The sequence below is a fragment of the Neomonachus schauinslandi genome, chromosome 9 (genome assembly GCF_002201575.2).
Source record: "Neomonachus schauinslandi chromosome 9, ASM220157v2, whole genome shotgun sequence".
NCBI lineage: Eukaryota > Metazoa > Chordata > Mammalia > Carnivora > Phocidae > Neomonachus > Neomonachus schauinslandi.
In genome coordinates, this window is record NC_058411.1 from 76,893,593 (window position 1) to 76,918,448 (window position 24,856).

At 36.8% G+C, this 24,856-nt stretch overlaps 1 protein-coding gene across 3 annotated transcripts in view; it reads right to left on the bottom strand.

Annotated features, from left to right (window-relative positions):
• The window catches only part of DPH6 (diphthamine biosynthesis 6), a 183,024-nt gene extending 158,749 nt beyond the window's left edge, over positions 1-24,275 (bottom strand). For all 3 annotated transcript variants that reach the window (XM_021695530.1, XM_021695529.2, XM_021695531.1), the window contains exons 1-3: positions 24,204-24,275; positions 20,638-20,732; positions 9,250-9,443 (exon numbers count right to left, since the gene is read on the bottom strand). In XM_021695530.1, the coding sequence (XP_021551205.1) occupies positions 9,250-9,443; positions 20,638-20,732; positions 24,204-24,226 (312 nt within the window). In that variant the 5' untranslated portion in view covers positions 24,227-24,275. The remainder of the gene's footprint in view (positions 1-9,249; positions 9,444-20,637; positions 20,733-24,203) is intronic.
• Between the last annotated feature and the right edge of the window lie 581 nt (positions 24,276-24,856).

Consider the following 24,856-nt stretch of genomic DNA (forward strand, 5'->3'; position numbering starts at 1 on the left):
TATCAAATGTTATTTCCCTCATAAGGTCCTCCCAATGCCCCAACACAAGATTTTTTTTTCCTCAGAATCCCTCTAGCCCTTTGAATTGCATTCTCCAATGGCAATTCTACCTTGTAGTATTTTCTTTGTGTCTGTGTCTTATCTCCTCAGGCTCTGTGAAGGCTGTCTCATACATCTCTTTACACTACTGGTACATTATAAGCATCCTATTAATGTTTGCAGAATGAAAGACATAAAAGAGTCTAAATTGCAGTAGTATCAAGTTAAAGTTAACAGGAAAAGTCAAGGTCAAGTAATACAATCTCTGGATTCACTCAATTTTTTCTTACATCAGCATGTCACAGAGAAGGCCTCCATTAAATCATCTCTTAACAATAATAATAATTTAAAAAACTCTAAATATTTATTGATCTTATCTTTGCTTTTTATGGCTATTGTATGATTTAGGAACTACAAATCTGCTGAATGAAGATGTTCCCAATTTAAAAGGGAAAGTCATGGGGTACCTGGTTGGCTCAGTTGGTTAAGAGTCTGACTCGATTTCAGGTCAGGTCATGATCTCAAGGGTCATGAGACTGAGCCCCACATGGGATTCTCTTTCTCCCTTTGCCCTTCCTCACCCCTGGTTGAATGTGCATGTGCTCCATCTCTCTTAAAAAAAAAGGCGGGGGGGGGGCGCCTGGGTGGCTCAGTTGGTTAAGCGACTGCCTTCGGCTCAGGTCATGATCCTGGAGTCCTGGGATCGAGTCCCACGTCGGGCTCCCTGCTCAGCGGGGAGTCTGCCTCTCTCTCTGACCCTCCCCCCTCTCATGCTCTCTATCTCATTCTCTCTCTCTCAAATAAATAAATAAAATCTTAAAAAAAAAAGGGGGGGAGTAGATGTAAAAAGATCAGTTTAAGATCTATCATATTGTTGTGTGACTATCAATAAAGTCCTGTGCGACTATCAATAAAGTCCTGTGCTACAAAAACATGTTAAGGATGACAATAAATGAATAAAGTAATTTATATTTTTAAGTTGTGATAATATTTTCTCAGACATTTAATACACAATGTAACAAAGACAAGGTAATCTACAGGTCTAGAGATGAAGTAAAAGACTGTAGGACAGAAACATACATCTAGTGTCTTAGACAACACAACTCCAAAGTAGGTATCTACAAAAAGTTTCTTACAAAATAAATGGTAGAATAGTCAGGAAAAAAGACAAAAAGTCAATAGGACACAGACAACAGAGGCTTGAAAAACAAGTCAAATATACCCAACATATTTTAAAATATATAGAGTAGATGTTAAAATAGAAATCTACAGTTTGTAGAAGAATGGAATACAAGGACATAAAAGTCAACAAGTGAATTTATACAGGCAGTGAATCAGGCAAAAAATAAAGAGTATACATGTGCATGTTTAATATTCACACACTATCAGTGATACCAAGTGGAGAAAGTTCAAGGTTGAGGAGACAGAATGATCATTTTGCTACATTGAGGTAGTCATATTTTCTAGGTTTTAGGGGGAATCTACAGATGAAGACTCTAGATCTGTGATAAGTTTACAAACTATAATAATTGACAAGTATAATCCAACATTTTATTTCCAGACAGATCTTCCATCATGTGCTTTCTATGCATGCTTGACCTTATTGTCTGAAGGGCCGGCGATAACACAGCCTCGATAAAATCACACCTGGGAGTCAAAATGACACTTGTCTGTGCTAATTCCAACTCTTCTGTTTGGGGTCCAGAATCGATACTAGCAAAACATTTCTTGTGCCAAGGGACCAGGTTTAATGTCCAAAGTCTTGGGAACTGACAGGGCTTGAGGCAAGCTGTGCAATGCTGAAGAGCCAGGAGCAATCTGTACAGGGCTAGGTGCCTGTTTAATTAACAGTATGTCTGGGTCCTCCCTGAAAATCTTAAGGCCCTCTTATACGTTTCTCATACTCTAAACCCTTTGGATTTGCTTCAAGCCACCCAACCATCTAGGGTTTTTTTCACCAAGATTCAAAGTGAAAAGAGATCCACAGAGCAATTTTCCACCATAATAAGCATGTTTTCTAACATGCAGATACCAAAAACAATTTGAAAAAGTGTCTGTTCAGCATTTTTATAAAATATTCTGCAGCTGGAAATTATTCTTGGTACACTTAATGGTTACACTGCCAAATCTGATAGGATATCTTATTTTGCAAAGTTTCACAATAATGCCTACTCCATGCAAGCTTCTAAGTGGAAAAACAAAAATAAAATGAATTTACTAATGGTTTTACATCGTATTTTGTAACAGTGCTGTGGCTCTCCTGAATTAGATAAATTATTATATAAAATATAGTTTGTTAAAGTTTGGACTAATTTGTTCAACAATCCTTTAAAAGTCATCCACTTGCCAGAAATACTGTTGGACACTAGAGATATAAAAATGAAGAGTACTGCCTATGTCTTTTTTTTTTTTTTAAAGATTTTATTTATTTATTTGACAGAGAGAGACACAGCGAGAGAGGGAACACAAGCAGGGGGAGTGGGAGAGGGAGAAACAGGCCCCCCGCGGAGCAGGGAGCCTGATGCGGGACTCGATCCCAGGATGCTGGGATCATGACCTGAGCCGAAGGCAGACGCTTATCGACAGAGCCACCCAGGCACCCCTGCCTATGTCTTTGAGGGTCTCACGGTCTAGTAAGAGACAGTCACATAAGCAATCCTACTAATATCATGAGAAAAACCGTAGAGGTATAGACAAGCAAACAAGGAAAAGATAGGAAGTAGATAAATTAGAGCCAATTTCATAGAAGGGTATGAGGTGAGAAGAGGTTCTTCAGCATAGAGATCAGAGTATGGAAAAGCACAGGCAAAGATTCAGACATGAAAAGCAATCTCCTAGAAACCTAATTAGTTCATTATAACTTGAACCCAGAAATTTGTGTGGGAATGACAGGATCAGACAGGCAGGAATGCAAGGGTCTCTTCTTAAAGAGTCTTTTGTGTCAGGCTAATGTGTTTGTTGTTTGTCTTAATACTGGGTTATTTAAGTATTTATGCAGATATATATAGCAGAGGGGCTGAATGGTACACAAGGCAATACCAAAGGCAAGTTAACAAGTTAGGAGACTCTTGCACACTACAGGTGAAAAACCAGTAATGGTGAGAATGAGAGCAAAGGGTCAGATATCAGAAGTCATGGAAGCAATACCAACAAGTCCTAGAGACCTAATAGTAGTGGTTGGCATGGGAGTTGAGAGAAAGTGGAAATCCGGTAGTGAGGCTCCAGGTTAGACTCAGGTGATAGGGTAAATGAGGATGATTTTAACTAAGAGGGAGCAAGTTCGTGCAGAAAGAGAACGAGTAAATTTTGCATTTGTTGAGTTTATCATGCCTATAGAATATTAAGGTGGAGAAATCATGAGCAACTGAATACAAGTCCCAGAGTATAAGCTCACTGTTGTGGTTCTAATGATCAACTATTTTTGAAAGAGGGTAAGAAGGAAGGAGGTAGAGAAGAGATGGAAGAAAGGAGCAAGATACTGAAAGAAGAACGATTTAGGATGGTGCCCAAGTTTGTAAGCAGCTGAAATCTATTTATTTTTCAGGAAACCTGCTGCTTTTTACTTCCCTGACAGTTTGCACTTCTACCAGCAATAGCCTGCTTTGTATTTGGAGACCCACTTTACCCCCAATGGGTTCTTCCCACAGAACCACAGTAAAATATAGTTCCAGTAATCATGACTCCATCTCTTGCTCTGGGAATGGCACATGACCTAAGCCTACCAGTCAAATGAAATCATCTTCTCCCAACAAGTGGCTCACGGATGATACAAGTCAGGCCACTAAGTGACAATGAAATATAATTGGGTTTTCCTTTGAGTTATTTTAAAAGACTGGAGCTTTTCCTACTAGATTTGAACCAGGAAGAATGTAACCAGGAGCCATCTTCTGACTATAAGGGTCTAGTCAGAGAATGCAATCAACAGAAAACAAAAGAAAGAGATGGAAACAGGGGGAAAAAAGATTCTGATTATATAATTTGGGTCCTGTATCTAGTTTACTTGAAGCCAAACTTATCTTTAGATTATTGTCAATAAAGTCTCTTTTTCAAAAAAAAATAAAATAAAATAAAGTCTCTTTTTCTTAAAGGAACACTTGTGCACTATTGGTGGGAATGCAAACTGGTACAGCCACTGTGGAAAACAGTATGGAGGTTCCTCAAAAAGTTATAAATAGAACTACCATATGATCCAATAATTCCACTACTGGATATTTACCCAAAGAATACAAAACACTAATTTGAAAAGATATATGCACCCCTATGTTTACTGTAGCATTATTTACAATAGTGAAATTATGGAAGGAGCTCAAGTGTCCATTGATAGATGAATGGATAATGGATAAAGGTGGCATATATATTCAATGGAATATTATTCAGCCATAAAAAAGAACAAAATCTTGCCATTTGCAATAACATGGATGGATCTAAAGAATACAATGCTAAGTGAAATAAATCTGTCAGAGAAAGACAAATACCAATGATTTCACTCACATATGGAATTTAAGAAACAAAACAAATGAATAAAGCAAAAAAGAGACAAACCAAGAAGGAAACTCTTATAATCAACATAAAGCTAACCAATACAAACAGTAAAGTGGCAATTGATATTTTCTAAAAATATTAAGTTAAAATCTAGTTTTTAAAAAATCAGTTATTTATAAACCTTTCTATAAAAAGTAAACATTCTGTTTAAAAAAACAAAGACAATTACTCATTATCGTATTCAAATTATAAGTGTTAATTAAGGAATTTAAGATCATCGACACCAAGATAAAATGCCTAATGAGAAAAAGAATATGAGATAAGAAAAGTAGCAAGGATTAGAAGAGGAAGACTGAAACTGAATATTCAACTTTGGGAAGAATATGAAATGAATTCCATTAGAAAGAAATTAACACAGATTTCTGGATGAAGAGAGTTCATTAAAATAAAGACAAAGGTAAAACCTCTAGAAAACAAAGAGAATGTGGGGCAGGCAGGGGCAGACATCAATGGCAAAAGGATTTCAATAAATTTCTTGAGTCAGTAGATCAAGAACGAACAATGACTGATAAATCAGCATAAGAAGCTGTAACCTACTATTTGCACTGAAGAGAAGAAAGCCAAGAAAGAAAACAAACTAGGCTACATTATCCTCAACTCCAGGTATAACAAGTGTGAGATGTGGGGCTGAAAATTCTAAAATCAAAAATGTTCACAATCAGCTTTGCTCTTGCCTTATTCTTAGATATGAATACACAACCAAAACAGTTGAGAAAGAGAAAGAGAAAAAAATAAGAGAAAAAAGGCCCTAAAGAAAACATTAATATTTTAGGAAACAAAAGATGATGTTTAAAAAAACTAATTTGTATTTTATGAGAGATATAATGATGTTATATCTATTGAAGGAGAAATAAGCTGTTATAAAAAAGAAACAATCAATAAACAATTAAAGTTACTGAATACCGAAAATATGATTGCTAAGAAAGTAGGGCATTTAAAAAGGAAATCTCACATAATGTACAACAAAATGACGTAAGGGTAGAAAATAATGTGAAAAAAGACAAGAGACATGAAGATTCAATCTAGGATGTCTAACATCTGATCAGTGAGAGTAACAGAAAAAGAGAATAGAGAGAATCAGGAGAGCAAATTATCAAATAAAGGAAGAGGATGTCACAGAGCCATCCTCAAACTGCAATCATATGGGCTCTGCTATGTTTTGTGTCAGATCTGATATCAGGTTTTCTTCCATCCAAAAACAAAAAGCCATAGCAGTTCTAGGTCTTACATCCACACATCCTTCTGTACTAGAGAAAGTGTTTATCTTTTGCCAACCATCTCTCATCCTAGGCTTCATTCTATTTGGTACACATAGGTTAACAAAACCATCCCTGATCCAATTGCCATAGTCAGGAGAATGCCATGTTGTGACTGGCTTTCACCTGGATTAATACCATCCCTGAACGGTCATTATGGGAAAGAGGACAGGGACATACTGCCACTCAACAGGAAGCTTCAGAACGGATGCTAGAGAAGCAACCTTCAATATCGAATGCATTGTTGTGACATTTCAGTACACCAACCATAAAGACACAATCATAAAAGTTAACAGGGAGGAAAAACGACTTAGCTTAAAAGAACAAAAATCACATCAGCCTCAAATTTCTCATCAGCAAAATGCTACCAGACCATGGAGCAATACCTTCAATGGTTTGAGGAAAAATTACTTTTCAATCCAAAATTTTAAGTTCAACCAACGTATCCATGAAATGTGGGGGCAGAAAAGGAACATTGCCAAAATGTAAGGATTTCAAAGTACCTTCTCTATGGAAGTTTCTTAAAGATGGACTCTACTTGAAAAGAGGGAATAACCAAGAAAGAGGAAGATATCAGGAACAGTAAGAAGTGCCTCCAAACCACTGGAGAAAGAATGAATATGTTAATCCTTAAATATATTCTCCATAGGGATATGGTGTTTACATGTACCCTTCAGTAACGATTACATTTCTTCCATGACTTAAAAAGAAAACACAAAGAATTTGAAAATTACTGTATTTCCAGGAAAGAATCCAAGTTATCTATATGCCAAATTAATACAGATGAAAACCATGCAGACATTTTAATATTAAATAAATTCTAAAGAATTAAAAAAAGGCTAGCTATATGAAAACCAGGTTATCTTGTAACCTTGAGATACACATATGTATCTACTTGTCATAATCACGTGGTAATCTATGAGCTATAAAGGCTTATTACATTTCTATTAGTTTTCAAAACTTCTACAAAATAGTTAAGAAACTTAACTCTGTAAATCATTGCGACTTCTTTTCAGCAATTAGTCATTAACATATTTTGCAAAAAGAAACCTCTCCTACTCAAAAATTAGCTCTACTATTCTGGGGAAAAAAGAGATACAAAACCAAAAGATTGACGTACATATAAAAGTCACAAAACTGCAACCTGTTATAAATAAATGTTTACAATGAAAATGAATCTAAATGCTTCCAAAGCTCATTAATATTCAAAGGATTAAAAAATTGCAATTCCATCTTTTTCTTAGAATGAGTAAACACTAACTTGAAGAATTATAGCTCTTCTAGATTCATTTTTTTCCATAATTACTCAATTATTTGTTAGAATATGTAAAACCTCTATTGGAATCCTTACACCAGTGTTTCATAAATGGATTTAACTATAAAACGTCGTTATACAATATCTTCCATAAAAGCAATATATTTCCAATATTTATGTCCTTAAAATATCCTACGGTAAAATTAATATTTCTATACAGAAAAAGAAGGAACTATTTAGTCCCCGACAACTTGATAACATCTCTTTCAACTATAGTTATAATTATCATGTACGAACTTCCAAAGCAGTTGTCAAGATTTAACATTAGCATTAATTTATGTCATAACTGACGGTTACTATAAAGATAATGGCAAAGCCTCCATTTCTCCAAAGACAGCATGGATCGAAAGGGAAATTTCTTCTTAATTACTACTAATCTGCCCATTTTTAATTAAATTGATTAGTAATTTATTATCCTTCCCTTTCTTGCAGGGCTGTTATTATCACATAGTTTCTCCAAAGTTATCAGTTATCAGTGATTTTTAAGCAATCCAATTACTTCTCATGTGAGTCCCACCATTTTGCAATATCGGTTTATGCTAAAAACTTATTACCCAATTTCTTTGTACCCTGAAAAAGAAACTTAAAAAATGCAGACTTTGCACTCATTATTTCACACCTTAAAGTGAACAGTGTCAAGATCTTATTTATATAGAGAAGATCTTATTTATATAGAGAAGATCATTTAAGGTGGAACTTTTATGCCTTTCTCCCTTGCTTGAAAATCAAAATAGTTATTAGTATGTATCTTCCCACAGGAAAGAAAGAAAGGAAGTCCCTTTCCTTTGAAATTTCCTTTGAAAAATATCTACTTCTTATGCTATCCATAACTAAATTATGGCATTATTCTAAAAATTTTCCCTATCAGTTTCTTTTTTAAAGGGTAAATAAAAATGAAAATGTTCTGACATACAAAATGAGAAATATTTCAATCAAGCAAACTTCGAAAGAATTTAAATGCTTCATATATTTTTCTTAATCAAATCCTTAATTGGTATTAAGCTTTGATCAGCATCAAATTTAAAGTATAACACTGAAGTAACTACTTGAGACCAGCAAATTTTCATGACATTAGTTCATAATGTAACTTCTGAAAAGCTGAGCTTCTCTGAAGAATGAGAAAATGAAATGCAATGTCCCTTGGTAGAAAGGTAGAAATCTTCCTTTCTTTTGTGAAAAAATGCTAAGACAAGCAGGAAATACCAGCTTAAAGTCTCTATTTCATTAGATACACCTTGTATGAATTGACTAGAGCTGACTGAAAAAAATTCATATTAAGAAGAATACAGAATGTATTCAAACAGTTAACTATCAATGAAAATGAAAAGATAATGGCTTAGTATAAAATAATCTCCATGAATTAACATGTACTGAATATAGTATCTATTAGATATATGAGTCCCATACTTTCTCTCCTAAATTTTCTGTTTAGAAAAATTAACAATGAATGCACAATGGCTGCTAAACTCTTAGGTACCAGGACTTAAGTATTTAATTCATACCTCTCTTACTAGATTTAAGCAAGGCTCAGTCTCTCACTTTCATTAGGTCTATTTAAATTTCACCATACCAGAAAGGTCTTGCTTGACCACCCCTTGTCATCACTCCTTATCACCTTGACTGTTTCATTCTTCTCCATAATACTCTTTACCACCAAGCATATGATTTGCTTGTCTGTCTACCGTCTGTTTGCTTCCACTGGAAAGTAAGCTCCAGCAGAACAAGGCTTTGTCTGATCTGTTCATTGCCCTATCTCCAGTGCCTAGAACTATATACCATACACATAGTAGGCATTCAATAAATATTTGCTTAAAAAAAGATTAAAATTTCATCAGCTACAAAATCCTAAGGAAAACTTAAATATCATCTGACAATCCTGAATGCCAAACAATACCAAAAGTTTTGTTTTTAAATAGTACTTAATATAAAGACATAGTAAGTTTTCTTTTCATCCAAAAAGACAAAATATCTTTTCAAAGAATAGTTGGAACACTAACAGTTGCTAACTATTTATTACTAAATAATTCAGTTAATGGGATTAACAGTTGTTAATTATTACTAAATAATTCAGTTGATGTAATTGGTCACTAGGCATACCTTAACAAGTTTCAAAAGCTCATAGAGATCTTCAACCTCATCACCTTCACATTTGGTGTACACTCGTCCTGTATCCACACTCCTTCCTCTTATGGTGCGGCGGTAGAGGGGAAGAGCCATCGCTTCTGCATACAAATCAATGGCGTGATGACCCACTGTCTGATACATGTAGCTATCCAGTTCATCTGACCCCACTGCAACAATAAAAGTGGAAATAATCAGTAAAACAGAGTGAAAAAGAAAGGAGATTTGAAAGTTCATCTGAGTTTTACTGCTTGGAGACTTACTACACTATATCTCTCTGCATTTATGAAGTGAAATAAAGTGGAAGAGTTGCACATTTGTCCATAGCTGCATCCAGTTCACATCAGCTCTAGTCATCTCTACTGCTAATTACAAATACATATAAATGTTTAAAACTATATACAATAAATGTTTAAAGAGAATAATATAGCCAATAAATTTTAATTAGTTTACTCAATTAAAGATTTTATTACATAAATGTTTCTCAAATCATTCAAGGTTATTTACAAAGACATCTAGAGTTGTAGGAAAAAAACCTTTTTTAACTAAATAGCTACTTGGTTAACAAGTGACAAATATTTGTAAAAATAAATCACATGCTCTTGATATATTTTATATTCAGTATTTCAAACAAGACATATAAAAATATTTAAATTATAAGGCAGTCAAAGATGGCTGCGTAAAAAGAACACGAACTCACCTCCTTCCTCAGATATACCAAAACTACAGTTACATATGGAATAATTCCTGTTGATTCTAGCTGAACAGCCCCCTCCACAACAAGGGATAAAAGGGCCACATCAAGGTGGGTGGCAGAAGCAGAGACTCGATCTCACCCCAAACCCTAGTAGTGACCTACAACAGGGAGGGATCTCACAATACTGAAGCCTCTCTTGGGGTTTATGCCATCTGACACCCTAACCCTGTAGGACCTGCACTGGAAAGACAAGGCCCCCCCAAACATCTGGCTTTGAAAACCAATGGGGCATACACCCAGGAGGACTGGGGGACTGCAGGGATTTGAGATACTCCTTTTGAGGAGCTTGTGCAATGATTCACTCCTCCCAGGACCCAGCACAAAGTCAGCAGTTTGAGAAATGACTGGATTATACGTGAAGATTCATTTGCTAATGTAAAAGTGTCTGCTGAAGGAGCAGGGACAAGTGGGGACTTTCTTTGGAGATGGAGAGCATCATTTTTCCCACTCTCCATCTCTCTCTACCTTGCTAGTACTGGTGGCAAGTGCAGGTGTCTGGCCCCCAACACTTTTCTCCTACATGGGTAAAGTCATGGGCATGCCCCACCCTCAGTGCTCTTTCCTGGCCTTGGTAAATCCACGGGTGAGCCCCAGCTCCAGTGCTCTTTTCCTGCATTGCCAAAGCTGTGGGCATGTCCCACCCCAGTGTTCCGCCCACATCTTGCTAAAGCCATGAGTGTGCTCTGCACCCAGCGCTCTTCCCCTGCATCACTAAAACCCTCAGCACTCTCCTGCAGCCTCGCTAAAGCTGGCCATCAAGCACAGTCCACACGAGGGATACCCCTTGATCACCCAACCTGGTAGCAGAGGGGTTTCTGTTGCTGGGCCCCACAGGACTATAAAAATCAGAAAGACAGTTCTGCACAGGTTCCAAACCCACAGCACTGCACAGACAGCAATCAAGTCTGCCTGTGAAAAAGGCCCATCTACTTGTCCTGGAGTTTCAACCTGTGGAATAGGCTTCATGTTAGTCACATATCTAGAGATTACAGAGGTGCTCTCAGGGACCAAAGGCAGGGAAATACCTTCTTTGGGCCTTCCCCTGGCCTTGTCACAGCTCACTGGTACCTCCCGGAAAGAAGTGTATACACTTGTCCGAAGCCCTGCTTTTTGTAACTGTTGACCAGGGGACACCTCCAGATCTCATGGTCTGGCAGCAGAGTTTACACTTGTAGTCCCACAGAAATGTATCTATTTGCATTCTTTAAAAGCTGCTGCCTGAGAATCTGTTTCCAGTCAGCCTGAAACGAGGTCTTGACTGAGATCACTCTGTTTGGAACACTGACAGGTCTTGGCACACCTTCAACAATGGGGACTTATCAAGAATAAATCAGTCTACTTAAACAATCACAAAAGTTCATGAGACAACCAAGACCTAGGGCAAAGCAGAACAACAAGGTTCATCTCCTACAGAAGGCCAGCTTTAGCGAGGCTGCAGGAGAGTGCTGAGGGTTTTAGTGATGCAGGGGAAGAGTGCTGGGTGCAGAGCACACTCATGGCTTTAGCAAGATGTGGGCGGAACACTGGGGTGGGACATGCCCACAGCTTTGGCAATGCAGGAAAAGAGCACTGGAGCTGGGGCTCACCCGTGGATTTACCAAGGCCAGGAAAGAGCACTGAGGGTGGGGCATGCCCATGACTTTACCCATTCCTTACCAATTCCTTAAAGATTGGAAGAGGTAGCTGTTTCATCTAATACACAGAAACAAACACAGAGAGTAAAGCAAAATGAGAAAATAGAGGAATATGTTCCAAATTAAAGAACAAGAAAAAACATCAGAAAAACATCCTAATGAAGTGGAGTTAATTCACGTGATTAAGAGTTCAAAGCAGTATGCATAAAGATGTTCACTGAACTCAAGAGAAGAATGGATGAGCACAGTGAAACTTCAACAATGAGGCAGAAAATATAAGAAAGTACCAAACAGAAGTCACAGAGCTGAAGAATACAATAACTGAATTGAAAAATACATTACAGGGGTTTAATAGCAGACCAGACAAAGTAGAAAAAGAGATCAGTGAGCTTCAAGACAAAACAATGGAACTCACCCAAAAAGAGCAGTAAAAAGAAAAAAAAAAATTAAGTGAAGATAGTGACTTACGACACAACATTAAGGGTAGTAACATTCACATTACTGAGGTGCTAGAAGGAGAAGAGAGAAAGAAGCAGAAAGCTTATTGAAGAAATAATGGCTGAAAACTTCCCTAACCTGAGGAAACAGACATCCAAGTCCAGAAAGCAAAGAGAGTTCCAAATAAGATGAACCCCAAAAAATCCATACCAAGATACATTATAATTAAAATATCAAAAGGTAAAGATAGAGAATATTAAAAGCAGCAAGAAAAAAAGCTACTAGTTACATACAAGGGAACCCCTGCCCCCCCATAAGACTATCAGCTGATTTTTCAGCAGAAAATTTGCAGGCCAGAAGAGGGTTTATAATCTACTCAAAGTGCTGAAAGGGAAACAAAACAAAACTTCCAACCAAGAATAATCTACCTAGCAAAATTATCATTCAGAATTGAAGGAGAGATAACGAGTTTTCCAGACAAGAAAGACTAAAGGAGTTTACCACCACTAAACTGGCCTTATAGGAAATTTTAAAGGGACTTCTTCGGGTATAAAGAAAGGGCACTATCTAATAACTAGAACACATATGCAAGTAAAAATCTAATGGGTTAAGGCAAATAAATAGTAAAGGTAGTAAATTAACCACTTATAAAATCAGCTTAAAGGCTAAAGAGCAAAAGTAGAAAAATTAACTATAATTGCAATAGTCAGTTAAGGGATATACAAAATTAAAAGATGTACAATATAATATTAAAAACATAAAATGTGGGGGAGGGATTGTAGCTTTTAGAATGCATTCAAATTAAAGTTGCTATCAACTTAAAACAGACTGCTATATATAGACTGTTATGTATATATGAAACTCAACCAAAAACAACCAAAAACCAAAAACCAAAAACCTATAGTAGATACACAAAAAATAATAAGAAAGGAATCTAAACATAATGCTAAAAAAAGGCATTAAACCAAAAGGGAAGACGGCAAGAAAAGAAGAAATTAACAGAGAGAAACAACAAAAAGACAGGAAACTTAACAAAATGACAATATGTTATATACCTATCAATAATTACTTTAAATATAAATGGACCACATTTTCCAATCAAAAGACATAGCGTGACTGAATGGATTTATTTAAAAAAAAAAAAGGAAATCACAAGACTCATCTCTTTTGCCTAAAAGAGACTATTTTTTTTTTTAAAGATATTATTTATTTGACAAAGAGAGACACAGTGAGAGAGGGAACACAAGCAGGAGGAGTGGGAGAGGGAGAAGCAGGCTTCCCACGGAGCAGGGAGCCCGATGCAGGGCTCAATCCCAGGACCCTGGAATCATGACCTGAGCCAAAGGCAGACGCTTCATGACTGAGCCACCCAGGCGCCCCAAGAGACTAACTTTAGATCTAAGGACACACACACAATGAAAATCAAGGGATGGAAAAGATATTCCATGCAAATGGAAACAAAAAGAAAAGTGGTATTGCTATACTTGTATCTGACAAAATAGACTTTAAAACAAAGACAGTAACAAAAGACAAAGAGCATCATACAATGAGAAAAGGGTCAATCCAAAAAGATGATATAAAATTTATAAGTATTTGTGTGCCAACAGAGAAGCACCTAATTATATAAATATTACCAGATCAAATATTGCCAGATCAAAAGGAGGAATTAACAGCAATACAATAATAGTAGAGAACTTTAATACCCCTACTTATATCAATAAATAGATCATCCAGAGAGAAAAATCAACAAGGAAACATCAGTCTTAAATGACACATAAGACCAGATGGACTTGGTATTTTACACAGAACATCCCATCCAAAAGCAGCAGAATACACACATTCTTCTCAAGTGCACACAGAACATTCTCCAGGATAGATCTCATATTAGGCCACAAAAAATACAATAAATTTAAGAAGTCTGAAATAATATCAGGCATATTCTCTGACCACAACAGTATGAAAACTAGAAATCAATTACAAGAAGAAAACTGGAAAAATCACAAGTATGTGGAGATTAAACAACATGCTACTGAACTAATAGGTCAATAAAGAAACGAAAGGGGAAGTCAAAAAATACCTTGAGACAAATGAAAATGGAAATGCAACAATCAGATTTCTATGGGATGCAGCAAAGGCAGTTATTAGAGGGTAGTTCATAGCAATACGGGTCTACCTCAAGAAACAAGACAAATCTCAAATAGACCATCTAACTTAACATCTAAAGAACTAGGAAAAGGATAAACAAAGCCCAAAGTTAGAAGTAAGGGAACAACACAGAGTAGAGCAGAAATAAATGAAATAGAGATTAAAAAGACAAAAGAGAAGATCAATGAAATTAAGAGCTGGTTCTTAGAAAATATAAAATTGACCAAACTTTAGCTAGAGTCAGCAAGAAAATAAGAGGACTTCAAATAAATAAAATCAGAAATGAAAGAGGACATGTTACAACTGATACCACATAAATACAAAGGACCACTGGTGTTACTAAGAACAATTATATGCCAACAAATTGGGCAATGTAGAAGAAATGGATGCTTTTAGAAACATACAGTCTTCCAACACTAAATCATGAAGAAATTGAAAATCTGAAGAGACTGATAACTAGTAAGGAGATTGAATCAGGAATCAAAAAACCTCCCAACAAACAAAAGTCCAGGACCAAATGGTTTCACTGGTGAATTCTACCAAACATTCAAAAAAGATTTTATACCTATCCTTCTCAAACTCCTCCAAAAAAACTTAAGAACAGTTTCAAACTCATTTTATAAGGCCAGCTTTTCCCTGATAACAAACCAGAGTAGAATACCACAAAACAAGAAAATAACAGGCCAAATATCCCTAATGAACACAGATGCAAAAATCCTCAACAAAATATTAGCCAAATGAATTCAACAATGCATTAACAGGAACATACACCATGATCAAGTGGGATTTACTCCAGGGTAGTAAGACAGTTCAACATCTGTAAATCAATTAACATGAGGCACCACATTAACAAATGAAGGCTAAAAATCATATGATCACCTCAATAGATGCAGAAAAAGCATTTAACAAAATTTGGCATCCATTTATAATAAAAATTCTCAGCAAAATGGATATAGAGGGAATGTACCTCAACATAATAAAGGCTATGTATGACAAGACTTCAGCTAACATCATACTCAAGAGTGAGAAGTTGAAAGCTTTTCCTCTAAGACTGGAATGAGACAATGACACCCATTCTCATCACTTCTTTAAAAAAGATTTTATTTATTTGAGAGAGAGAGAGAGAGAGAGCATGAGCAGATAGAGGGGCAGAGACAGAGAATCTCAAGCAGACTCTGCACTGAGCACAGGGCCTGACATGGGGCTCGATCCCACAACCCATGAGATCATGACTTGAGCCGAAACCAAGAGTTGGATACTTAACCAACTGAGCCACCCAGGCACCCCGCCACTCTCATCGCCTTTATTCAACATAGTACTGGAAGCCCTGGTCACAGCAATTAAGCAAGAAAAAACAGTCCACATTAGGAAGAAGTAAAACTGTCACTATTTGCAGATGACATGATACTATATATAGAAAACCCTACAGACTCCATAAAAAAACTATTAGAACTAATGAATGAATTCAGAAAAGTTGCAGGATACAAAATCACTATATAGAAGTCTGTCACATTTTTGTACACTAATGACAAACCGCCAAAAAGAGAAATTAAGAAAACAATTCCATTTACAATTGCATCAAAAAGAATAAAATGCCTAGGAATAAATCTAACCAAGGACGTAAAAGTCCTGCAAACTGAAAACTATAAAGATACTGGTGAAGGAAACTGAAGAGGACACAAATAAATGGAAAGATATTCCATGCTCATGGGTTGGAAGAATTAACATTGTTAAGATGTCCACACTAAACCAAAGCAATCTATAGATTCAATGCATTACCTATCAAAATTCCCATGACATTTTTCACAGAACCACACCAAATAATTTTAAAACTTATATGGAACTACAAAAGACCCTGAATGGCCAAACCAATCTTGAGAAAGAAGAATAAACAAGGTGGTGTCAAACTCCTTGACCTCAAACTGTACTACAGAGCTATAATAATCAAAACAATATGGTATTGGCATAAAAACAGACACATAGAGCAGTGGAAAAGAACAGTGAGTCCACAAATAAACCCATACATATATGGCCAATTACTTTACTACAAAGGAGCCAAGAATATACATTGCGGAAAGGATAGTCTCTTCAATAATGGTGTTGAGAAAGCTGGACAGTCACTTTCAAAAGAATAAAACTGCATATACCATATACAAAATGAATTCAAAATAGATTAAAGATTTGAACAAATTAGAACTCAAAATAGATGAAAGACTTGAAACCATAATAATTCTAGAAGAAAACATAGATGGTAAGTTCTTTGACATTGGTCTTGGCGTTGAATTTTTGGATTTGACTCCAAAAGCAAAAATAAGCAAATGGGACTACACCTATCTAAAAAGCTTCTACATAGCAAAAGAAACTATCTACAAAATGAAAAAGGAACCTACTGAATAGAAGATTTGCAAATCATACATCCAATAAGGGGTTAATAGCCAAAATATATAAAGAACTTATACAACTTGAGAGCAAAAACAAAAACAAAAAACCAAACAATCCAAATAAAAATGGTCAGAGGATCTAAACAGGTATTTTTCCAAAGAAGACACAGAGGTGACCAACAGGCACATGAAAAAATGTTAAACATCACGAATTATCAGAGAATCAAATCAAAACCACAACGACCACTTCACACTGGCCAGAATGGCAATTATTAATAAGATTAAAAAAATGACAAGAGTTGGAGAGGATGTGGAGAAAAGGGAATCCTCCTACACTACTAGTGGAAATGTAAATTGATACAGCTAACATGGAAAACAGTACGGAGGTTACTAAAAAAATTAAAACTAGCACTACCATATGATCCAGCAATTCCACCTCTGGGTATTCATCCAAAGAAAACAAAAATGCTAATTCAAAAAGATATATGCAACTCCTCTTCTGTAATCAAAACCATCACCATATGCCATCACATTTTGGCTTACAGGTCTGAACCCAATCCACACATCAGACTGGCTTGCATGTACTTGCATTATTATTACATATCTATTCCTGGTCTCAGTAGGAAGTAAAGATATAGCCAAAGTCACCTAAAAACCTTTCAGCTTATCCTCATCTCAGACTTACACTGGATCTTTAAATGTATTAATTTTAAAGAATATTGATACAACTGAATTTATATATTTAAAGAACTCTGAGCTTCTCAGCATAAAACCTCCTGATGTTAGCACAATAATTAAAACATTTTACTGACTGGAATGCCTGGGTGGCTCAGTGGGTTGAGCATCTGTCTCTTGTTTTTAGCTCCTGTCAGTCTCAGTCTTGAGCCCCCTGTCGGGCTCGGTGCTCAGTGGGGAGTCTGCTTGGGATTCTCTCTCTCCCTCTCCCAATCCCCCCCCCCCTGCCCCCACTGCTCACGTGCTTGTGCTCTCACTCTTTCTCTCTCTAGGATAAATAAATAAATCTTAAAACAACACCACCACCACCAACAACATTATCCTGACTTCAAAAACCTAGAAAACAATTTTCCTTTAAGGCTCCATTTAGTCCTAACCACAAAATAACTTGTATTAATGGGATCTACATTGCAACAATGGTTTGAGATCAAATAAAATCAAAAGGCTCTACTCTTGCCTGAAGCACCTCAATTAACATGCCACAAAAGTTCCTACTACAAATTTAAAGAGACGGTTTTGTGAATTTTATGACAAGTTCACATTATCCCCACTGATGGGAATAAATTCCTTTCCAGACTACCCACTGAAAACCCAGTGCCATGAATTCACTCTAACCAGTTTCGTACTGAAGTCCTCTCTACCAGTCATTCCTCATTAGGGTTCCTTTTACAACATGCTTGGGGGGTGGGGGTGGGGAAGGAAGTCAATCAATGAAACATTCAATAATCACCAACTTCCTGCTGACTTTAAATCAAGATTAGCTAAACCTTTCCCATCTACTAACCCACAGCCATCTATTCTCTTCCACTACAATTACTATAATTTCAGCTGATTTTCCAGCTTTTACTTCATAATATTTTAATTCCATTTACTATTGAATTTTTTCTAACAGTATTCTAAGTAAATGTCTCCATACATTCTGAGGTATAATTTAGAGATACACTTTGTTTATCATCTTACCCATCCTGCCTGTGAACCATGAGCACATGGAAGATTATACATTAATGATTCAGTACAAAGTAACTATAATAATTCAAGTAGAAAAGCTTAAGACAAAATCAAAACTCCAGGGAGGGAAATTATATCATTGTATGTATTATATATTATATAAACTTCTGCCTTTTAAATACCAAGACCTCCCAGACAGAAAGCTTAAAAAACCGACTTGGCTGATTAGCCACAAGCAATAAGGGAATTTTTTTCCTTTGATAACAGAACATAAGCCTACAACAAAATTCTGCTTCTTCTTTTATAATATAGAAGTTACAGTATAGTTCCCACTCACCCTTAGTCAAAGAGTTTTCTCTTTATTATTTAAAGTCAGAAAAAGGAGGTCATTTTCCAAACACCTTATTTCTAAAATGCTATTATTATTCGTCATTGAAATCCTAGTGCAAAATCCTAGGGTATGTGTTAACCTCTATAAGACCCGTTTTCTATTTCTTCCTATAAAATATTTCTAACCTCTATCTTCCCACTTCACTTCCAGCATTACTTGGGTCTTAACTGTGAAGGAAAGAAAATTCAAATATCTGACTGAAATAATTGCTTGCTCTTCCAGGCCTAATTCTGGTTAGGTCATTATTCATCTGCCCACCAGTAACTGAGTGAATGCCTACTAGAGGCACAGAGCTGTCCCAAGTGCTGAGGTGCAATTAAAGAAACATAGAAGATATGACCTTCCTTTCAAGAATCTTATAAGCAATCTATTTGGGGATAAAAATCAAAGACAAAATAAATAGACAACAACTGTAAAATGATATAAAAACAAAAATTCAACAGACTGGCAGCCTTGAGGAAGGAAGGAAGAAAGAAAGAAAAAAGGGACATATTTAGCGCTAGCTTCAGATTCAACTAAATGTACTGGATGCTTACTTCATGCCAGGAACTCTAATTAGTGTTTTCACATATACTACTCATTTAATTCATCCTAAAATAACAATAGAGCAAAAGCATGGTTTTGAAAAAAGCTGAGTAAAGAGGATGATAAAAAGATCTTACTAGAAGAGCCATGTGGAGAAGCAATTTAAATAAAGTCAGACAAGTGTTAATCTCTCCCTATTATACTTTAACAGTTAATATCTATAGTTATATGGGTGTAAAAGAAGAGTATAAAAGGCAAATTGGTGAATATTTTTCTTTTTAAAAAAATTCTAATTGGGAAAAAAGTACACCCAGGTGTGGTGATAGATGTTAACTATACTTATTATGGTAATCATTTCACAATATATACAAATACCAAATCATTATGTTGTACAGCTAAAACTCATATAATGCTATGTGTCAATCAGATCTCAAAAAAATAAAGAAATTGTTGAAGGTTGAATCCTAACATCCAGAGTTCAAAATGTGATCTTATTGGGAACTAGGGTCATTGCATATGTCATTAGTTAAAATGAGATCATTAGGGTGGACTCTTAATCCAATATGACTCATGTCCTTATCCATAGAGGAAACTTGGACACAGAGAAGGACACAGGGAAAATTTCTGATGAGGGAAATTTCACTGGGAAGAAAAGTGAAAAACACAGCTAAAATGAGATCTGTGAATTATCTGTGGATGTCCTTGTTATCACAGGCAAATAAAAAGTGGAAATGTGTTGCTTTATGCCTCTCTCAAGTCTTACATGTTTAGCTTACATCTAAGATGGATCATTTATCAATGTATGTCTTATTTCCCAAGTTCCTAGAGGTTGTGTCTTATCTACCTATATGTTGGTTACAACACTTGGAAATGTGGAACAGCAGTACACTCTGAAGTAAGGAGATTCAAGGGTTCAAGTCTCAGCTCTGCAAGTTTATTCTAGCTATTTACCTTGGACAAATTTATAAAACTAGGAGTCTCAGTATCCTTGTCTAATAAAACTCTCTAGGAGTTCTTATGAAGAATAAAGGATATACAATTAAAAACATTTAGCATAGGTCGCCTGGGTGGCTCAGTCGTTGAGCGTCTGCCTTCGGCTCAGGTCATGATCCCAGGGTCCTGGGATCGAGTCCCGCATCGGGCTCCCTGCTCGGCAAGAAGCCTGCTGCTCTCTCTCCCATTCCCCCTGCTTGTGTTACTGCTCTCCCTATCTCTCCCTCTTTCAAAAAAAAAAAAAAAATTAAAAAAAAAAAAAAAAAAAAACATTTAGCATAGAACCCAGCATCTAATTAGGTGCTAAATATATATTAGTTCCATTTTTGTCTTTGCATTCTGCACACAGTAGAACACAATTATGAAGTTGAGAGTTCCAGTCATTTAGAGAATTTCCAAATAAAAGTATACACTTACCTTGGTTTTCAGCTGGTCTCAGATTTGCTAAAGCAACAATCTGATGCCCAGCAGCAATGCACTGCATCATATTGTAACAGCTATCCTTCCCACCACTATAAAAGAAATAAAAAGATAAATATCAGGTTACTGACCATTATTAAACATACAATCATTAGATATCAAAATATATTTATTCAACTTTTCCAAATACTTGAGGGACTGCTATACAGTTAAAATACAAAAAAACCACATGTAATTTCCATAGCATAAGCAAATTGAGCAAATGAATCTGAATGCCTGAGGTTGCTACTCATAAAAAGCTTATGAAATTATGTGCCATTTTAACAAAGAGCATTCTAAACAAAATATGGTAACTCTTCAGTTTATAATAGTGCCTTTCCTTTATATACAAAGTGCTTTGAAAATTAAAAAAATGATTTCGTTTTTATATTATATATATTCCTTAGATGAAATTCTCTATGGAAAAGTAGAAAAAAATTTATTCTGTTCTACTACTGTAAGAAATCTACTATAAGAAATCTAACAAATGGCCACCATCACCAACGAAAGGCTCAAATTAAAGATCTGAGATCCAATCTAATGACAAAGTTTGATGTACTTGGTGGGTTCACATTCTGTAGAGACAGAAAACAAATTGCTGAAGTTAAATATCAGTACAATCAGTACGTTAGCCATCACTGTATATATGATGGCAGGATAAGCCTTGAGTCTTAGAGCTATTAAACAGATTGAAAGGAACTTCTAAATTCTAGGACCAAATCCCCTGAGGGCAGGGGCAAATCACTTCGTCAAGACAAGTAGTTTCATCTATAACAAGGTTGAATGGCAACCTTTATTTTGGTTTAAAATCTATTGTTTCTCACTATACATATTTCTTCCTTCATTATCATTGCCTCTCTTTTTTCCCCTCCTTTTCCGTTCTTTCTAATCTTTGCCTAAAATCTGCAAGTGTACCTCCAGGCAATAGTCAGATATACTTACAGCCCAAGAAACTTTTAAAAAGAGACTGCTTTTCCTAGAAGCTGACCCTTTTGCTTTGTATTTTAGTTCCCAACATTTATCTGCCTCTACTACATCCAATCAGTAACTACCATTCCAGAACTTCTCATGGGGAGATCTCAAGAAGCATAATGAAATTATACATCATGCTCCCTTTCCTCAGACTCTGATTGATAGTCCCCTATTACATCTTCCACAACTTCCCCTATTGAACTTCACTGCTCTATTTTCTCAGGACAAAATGATCTAATTCTTTAGAATATTTAGAATACTAAAGATTAACAGGTATACAACCACAATTCTAATTCTTCAGAATATTAAAGATTAAAGGGTATACATCCACAATCAGAACTTAGCTTTATAATTCATTTGAAAATATGCTAAAATTTCAAACATGGTTTTAAAATAGTATTTCCCAGAGGCGCCTGGGTGACTCAGTTGGTTAAGTGTCTGCCTCTGGCTCAGGTCATGATCCCAGGGTCTTGGAATCAAGCCCTGCATCGGGCTCCCTGCTCAGCAGGGAGTCTGCTTCTCCCTCTGCCTGCCACTCCCCTTGCTCGTGCTTTCTCTCTCTCTCTCAAATAAATAAATAAAATTTAAAAAAACCAAAATAACCCACAGTATTTCCCAAACTGTGTTTTATGGAACATTAGTGTCCAACAAAGACTGTAAGAACAAAAGGTCTGGGAAATGCTGAGTAACTTACTCACCTCTCAGAACATTACGAAGTACATAAGCACGTTAGGTGAGAAATCCTATAAAAGACTAGAATTTTAGTTCCGAACTCTGGTATACTAAGCAAAGTTACTCAATGTACACGCTTCATTATAAAACTGGAGAATGGTTTAGCTAATTCTCAGTATGTCATTCAACTGTGAAACTGAGTAATTCAATCTTTTGTGTATAAGGAGAATAATGTTCTTTATGTTCTAAAGATATGTGAGAATCTTGATTACACTTATTCCTTAGAGCACACAAACATATTCCATCTCTCATTTTAGTACACATACACACACACACACACAAGATATATTACAAATAGATTCACTGTATTTAAGTTTAAATTCATATATATTCAAATGTATATTCATATAAATGTATGCATTCATATTCATATATATAAATTGTTATATATTCATACTTATAGCATTCATTCTCCTAACATTTATACAGATCTTACAATTTAGCAAGAATTTTCCAACATTGCCATTTTTAAGTAATTTGCTTTTTTATCACAAGAGTAATATATGCACATTACTGAATATTTACTGTAATGTTTTACAGCAGTCTTCTATCCTTCCTTCCAAGATCTGAATCTTCAGTTGGTGTAACTTACTTCAGTGGTTTAACTTCTGGCAAATTGCATATGATGTGAATTACTCATTTCCTGGACTACTATTTATTCTTGTCTATTTGATCAAATGAAGACCACAGTGGTCAGAGATTAATCACTTACTTTACAGAAGAAAATCTGCTGAATAACAATAATTATTCTGAGGTTATAGAGTCCTAAAAATGGCATCGAAGTAAAATAAATTGGAATATTCCAGTCACTACAGAAGAGATTAGAATGTTACATCAAGAGTTCTTAATAGATCACTATTGTTAGCCTGTATCAATTAACTAGGACATTGAACAAAAAAGTTTATGAAATCTTCAATGGGCTTACAAAAGAAAACATGGTTGTGGTGCATCTCATATATTCTATACAGGTCCAAATCTCATCAAATTTTCAAGTACTGCAGTCTAAATTCCCTTTTAAATGGTACTACGTTTACTTTTGCTTCAGTTTACAGATTGCATATGTAAACATTTAAACTGGCCAGTCACGTTATCTTAGGACTTACTTCAGACACCTAAATATGATGAGCGACTATAGATTTCAAACTTCTTTTGGAATAGACTATGTTACCATAGGTCAATCTAAAAGCAACTGGATTTAGGATAAAACTGATTAAAACTCCATTTTAATCCCGAGGGAAGAGACCCTTTTCCTGTACTTGAGCCCCAAGGTAAAACACACCTTTGTCATAAGCTGGTGAGGGAGAGGTGGCCTCCTTAAGTGGGAGGGGCCTGGAGCTATTAACAGCCTCGGGGGATAAAGGCGGACCCGAAGGACCGAGCAGAAAGACTGAAGGAGCTACAGAAGAGGACTAACTGAAGCCGTGGCTCTCAAACGTCACTGTCCATTACACTTTTTAAGAATGCGACCCTGGGCCGTGTCAGAATAACGAAACCAGTGCTCTGGCAGGAGAAACCAGACATGGGTGGGTTTTAAAGTTCCGCCGGTGAATCCAAGTTTGAGGGCCAGAAAATCAGAGAGGCGGGGACAGGGAGATAGGAGCAGCGCCGAGTCCAGCGCCGCGGGACACGGAGGGCAATGGCCTGAAAACTCCGCCTCTTCCTGTGGCCGGGAGGAGCCGCTGGACCCCCCGACACGCGGTTCCCGCACAAACACTCTCTTTACCGCGCAGCCGAAAGCGGTAGCTGCAGCTCCCACCAGTCAGCAGGAAAGGATGAGAGGTTGGCAGGGGAGGAGGAAGGCCGCTCCCGCGCCGCGTTACCTGATCAGAGCAGCAACCCTCATGCTGGGCGCAGTGCGCGTGCGTGCGGCGGGCGACGGCGGGAGCCGGGAAGTTGCGGCCGTAGCCGCCGCCGCCGCCGCCGCCCGCCGTGACGCGCCCCGGGGCCTTGCGCGGGTGTTCGCTTCGCCGCCTGTCATTGGCCCGGGGCGGCGACCCTTGCGACTGCCTGCCGGACGCCTGGCCGGGGAGGATGCGCCACATCGGCGCCTTGTCCCTGTGACAGGGACCTCCTGGCCCAGAAAAGAATGATGTTTAGGCACGTCCTGACCACCTAAGTGAGGGCACTGAAGCTGCTCTGGGAAGGGCAGGGTCGGCGTCGCCGAGCCCAAGTGCGGTGGCCGTGGATTTGTTTCGGTAGGAGAATATTCAGTCATTTCTGCCGCAAATTGAAACACTTTGAACGTGCAGAGGGAGAGGAAGTTTGCCTTTACTTCCTTAGCCACCTGCAAAAAAACCTAACTGCACCCTTTAGTGTTTTTTTTTACCTTATATTTCCTTTGTATTATAAATCTAAGTCTGGAACTAGCCCCCTGACCTCGAAGCTCCCTGGGGTTTGGCCCTTTGCGTAGTACAGAAGCTGAGAAGCCGGCGAAAGAGAGAAAAGAAAGAAGAAAATCTAGCTTCCAAATTCA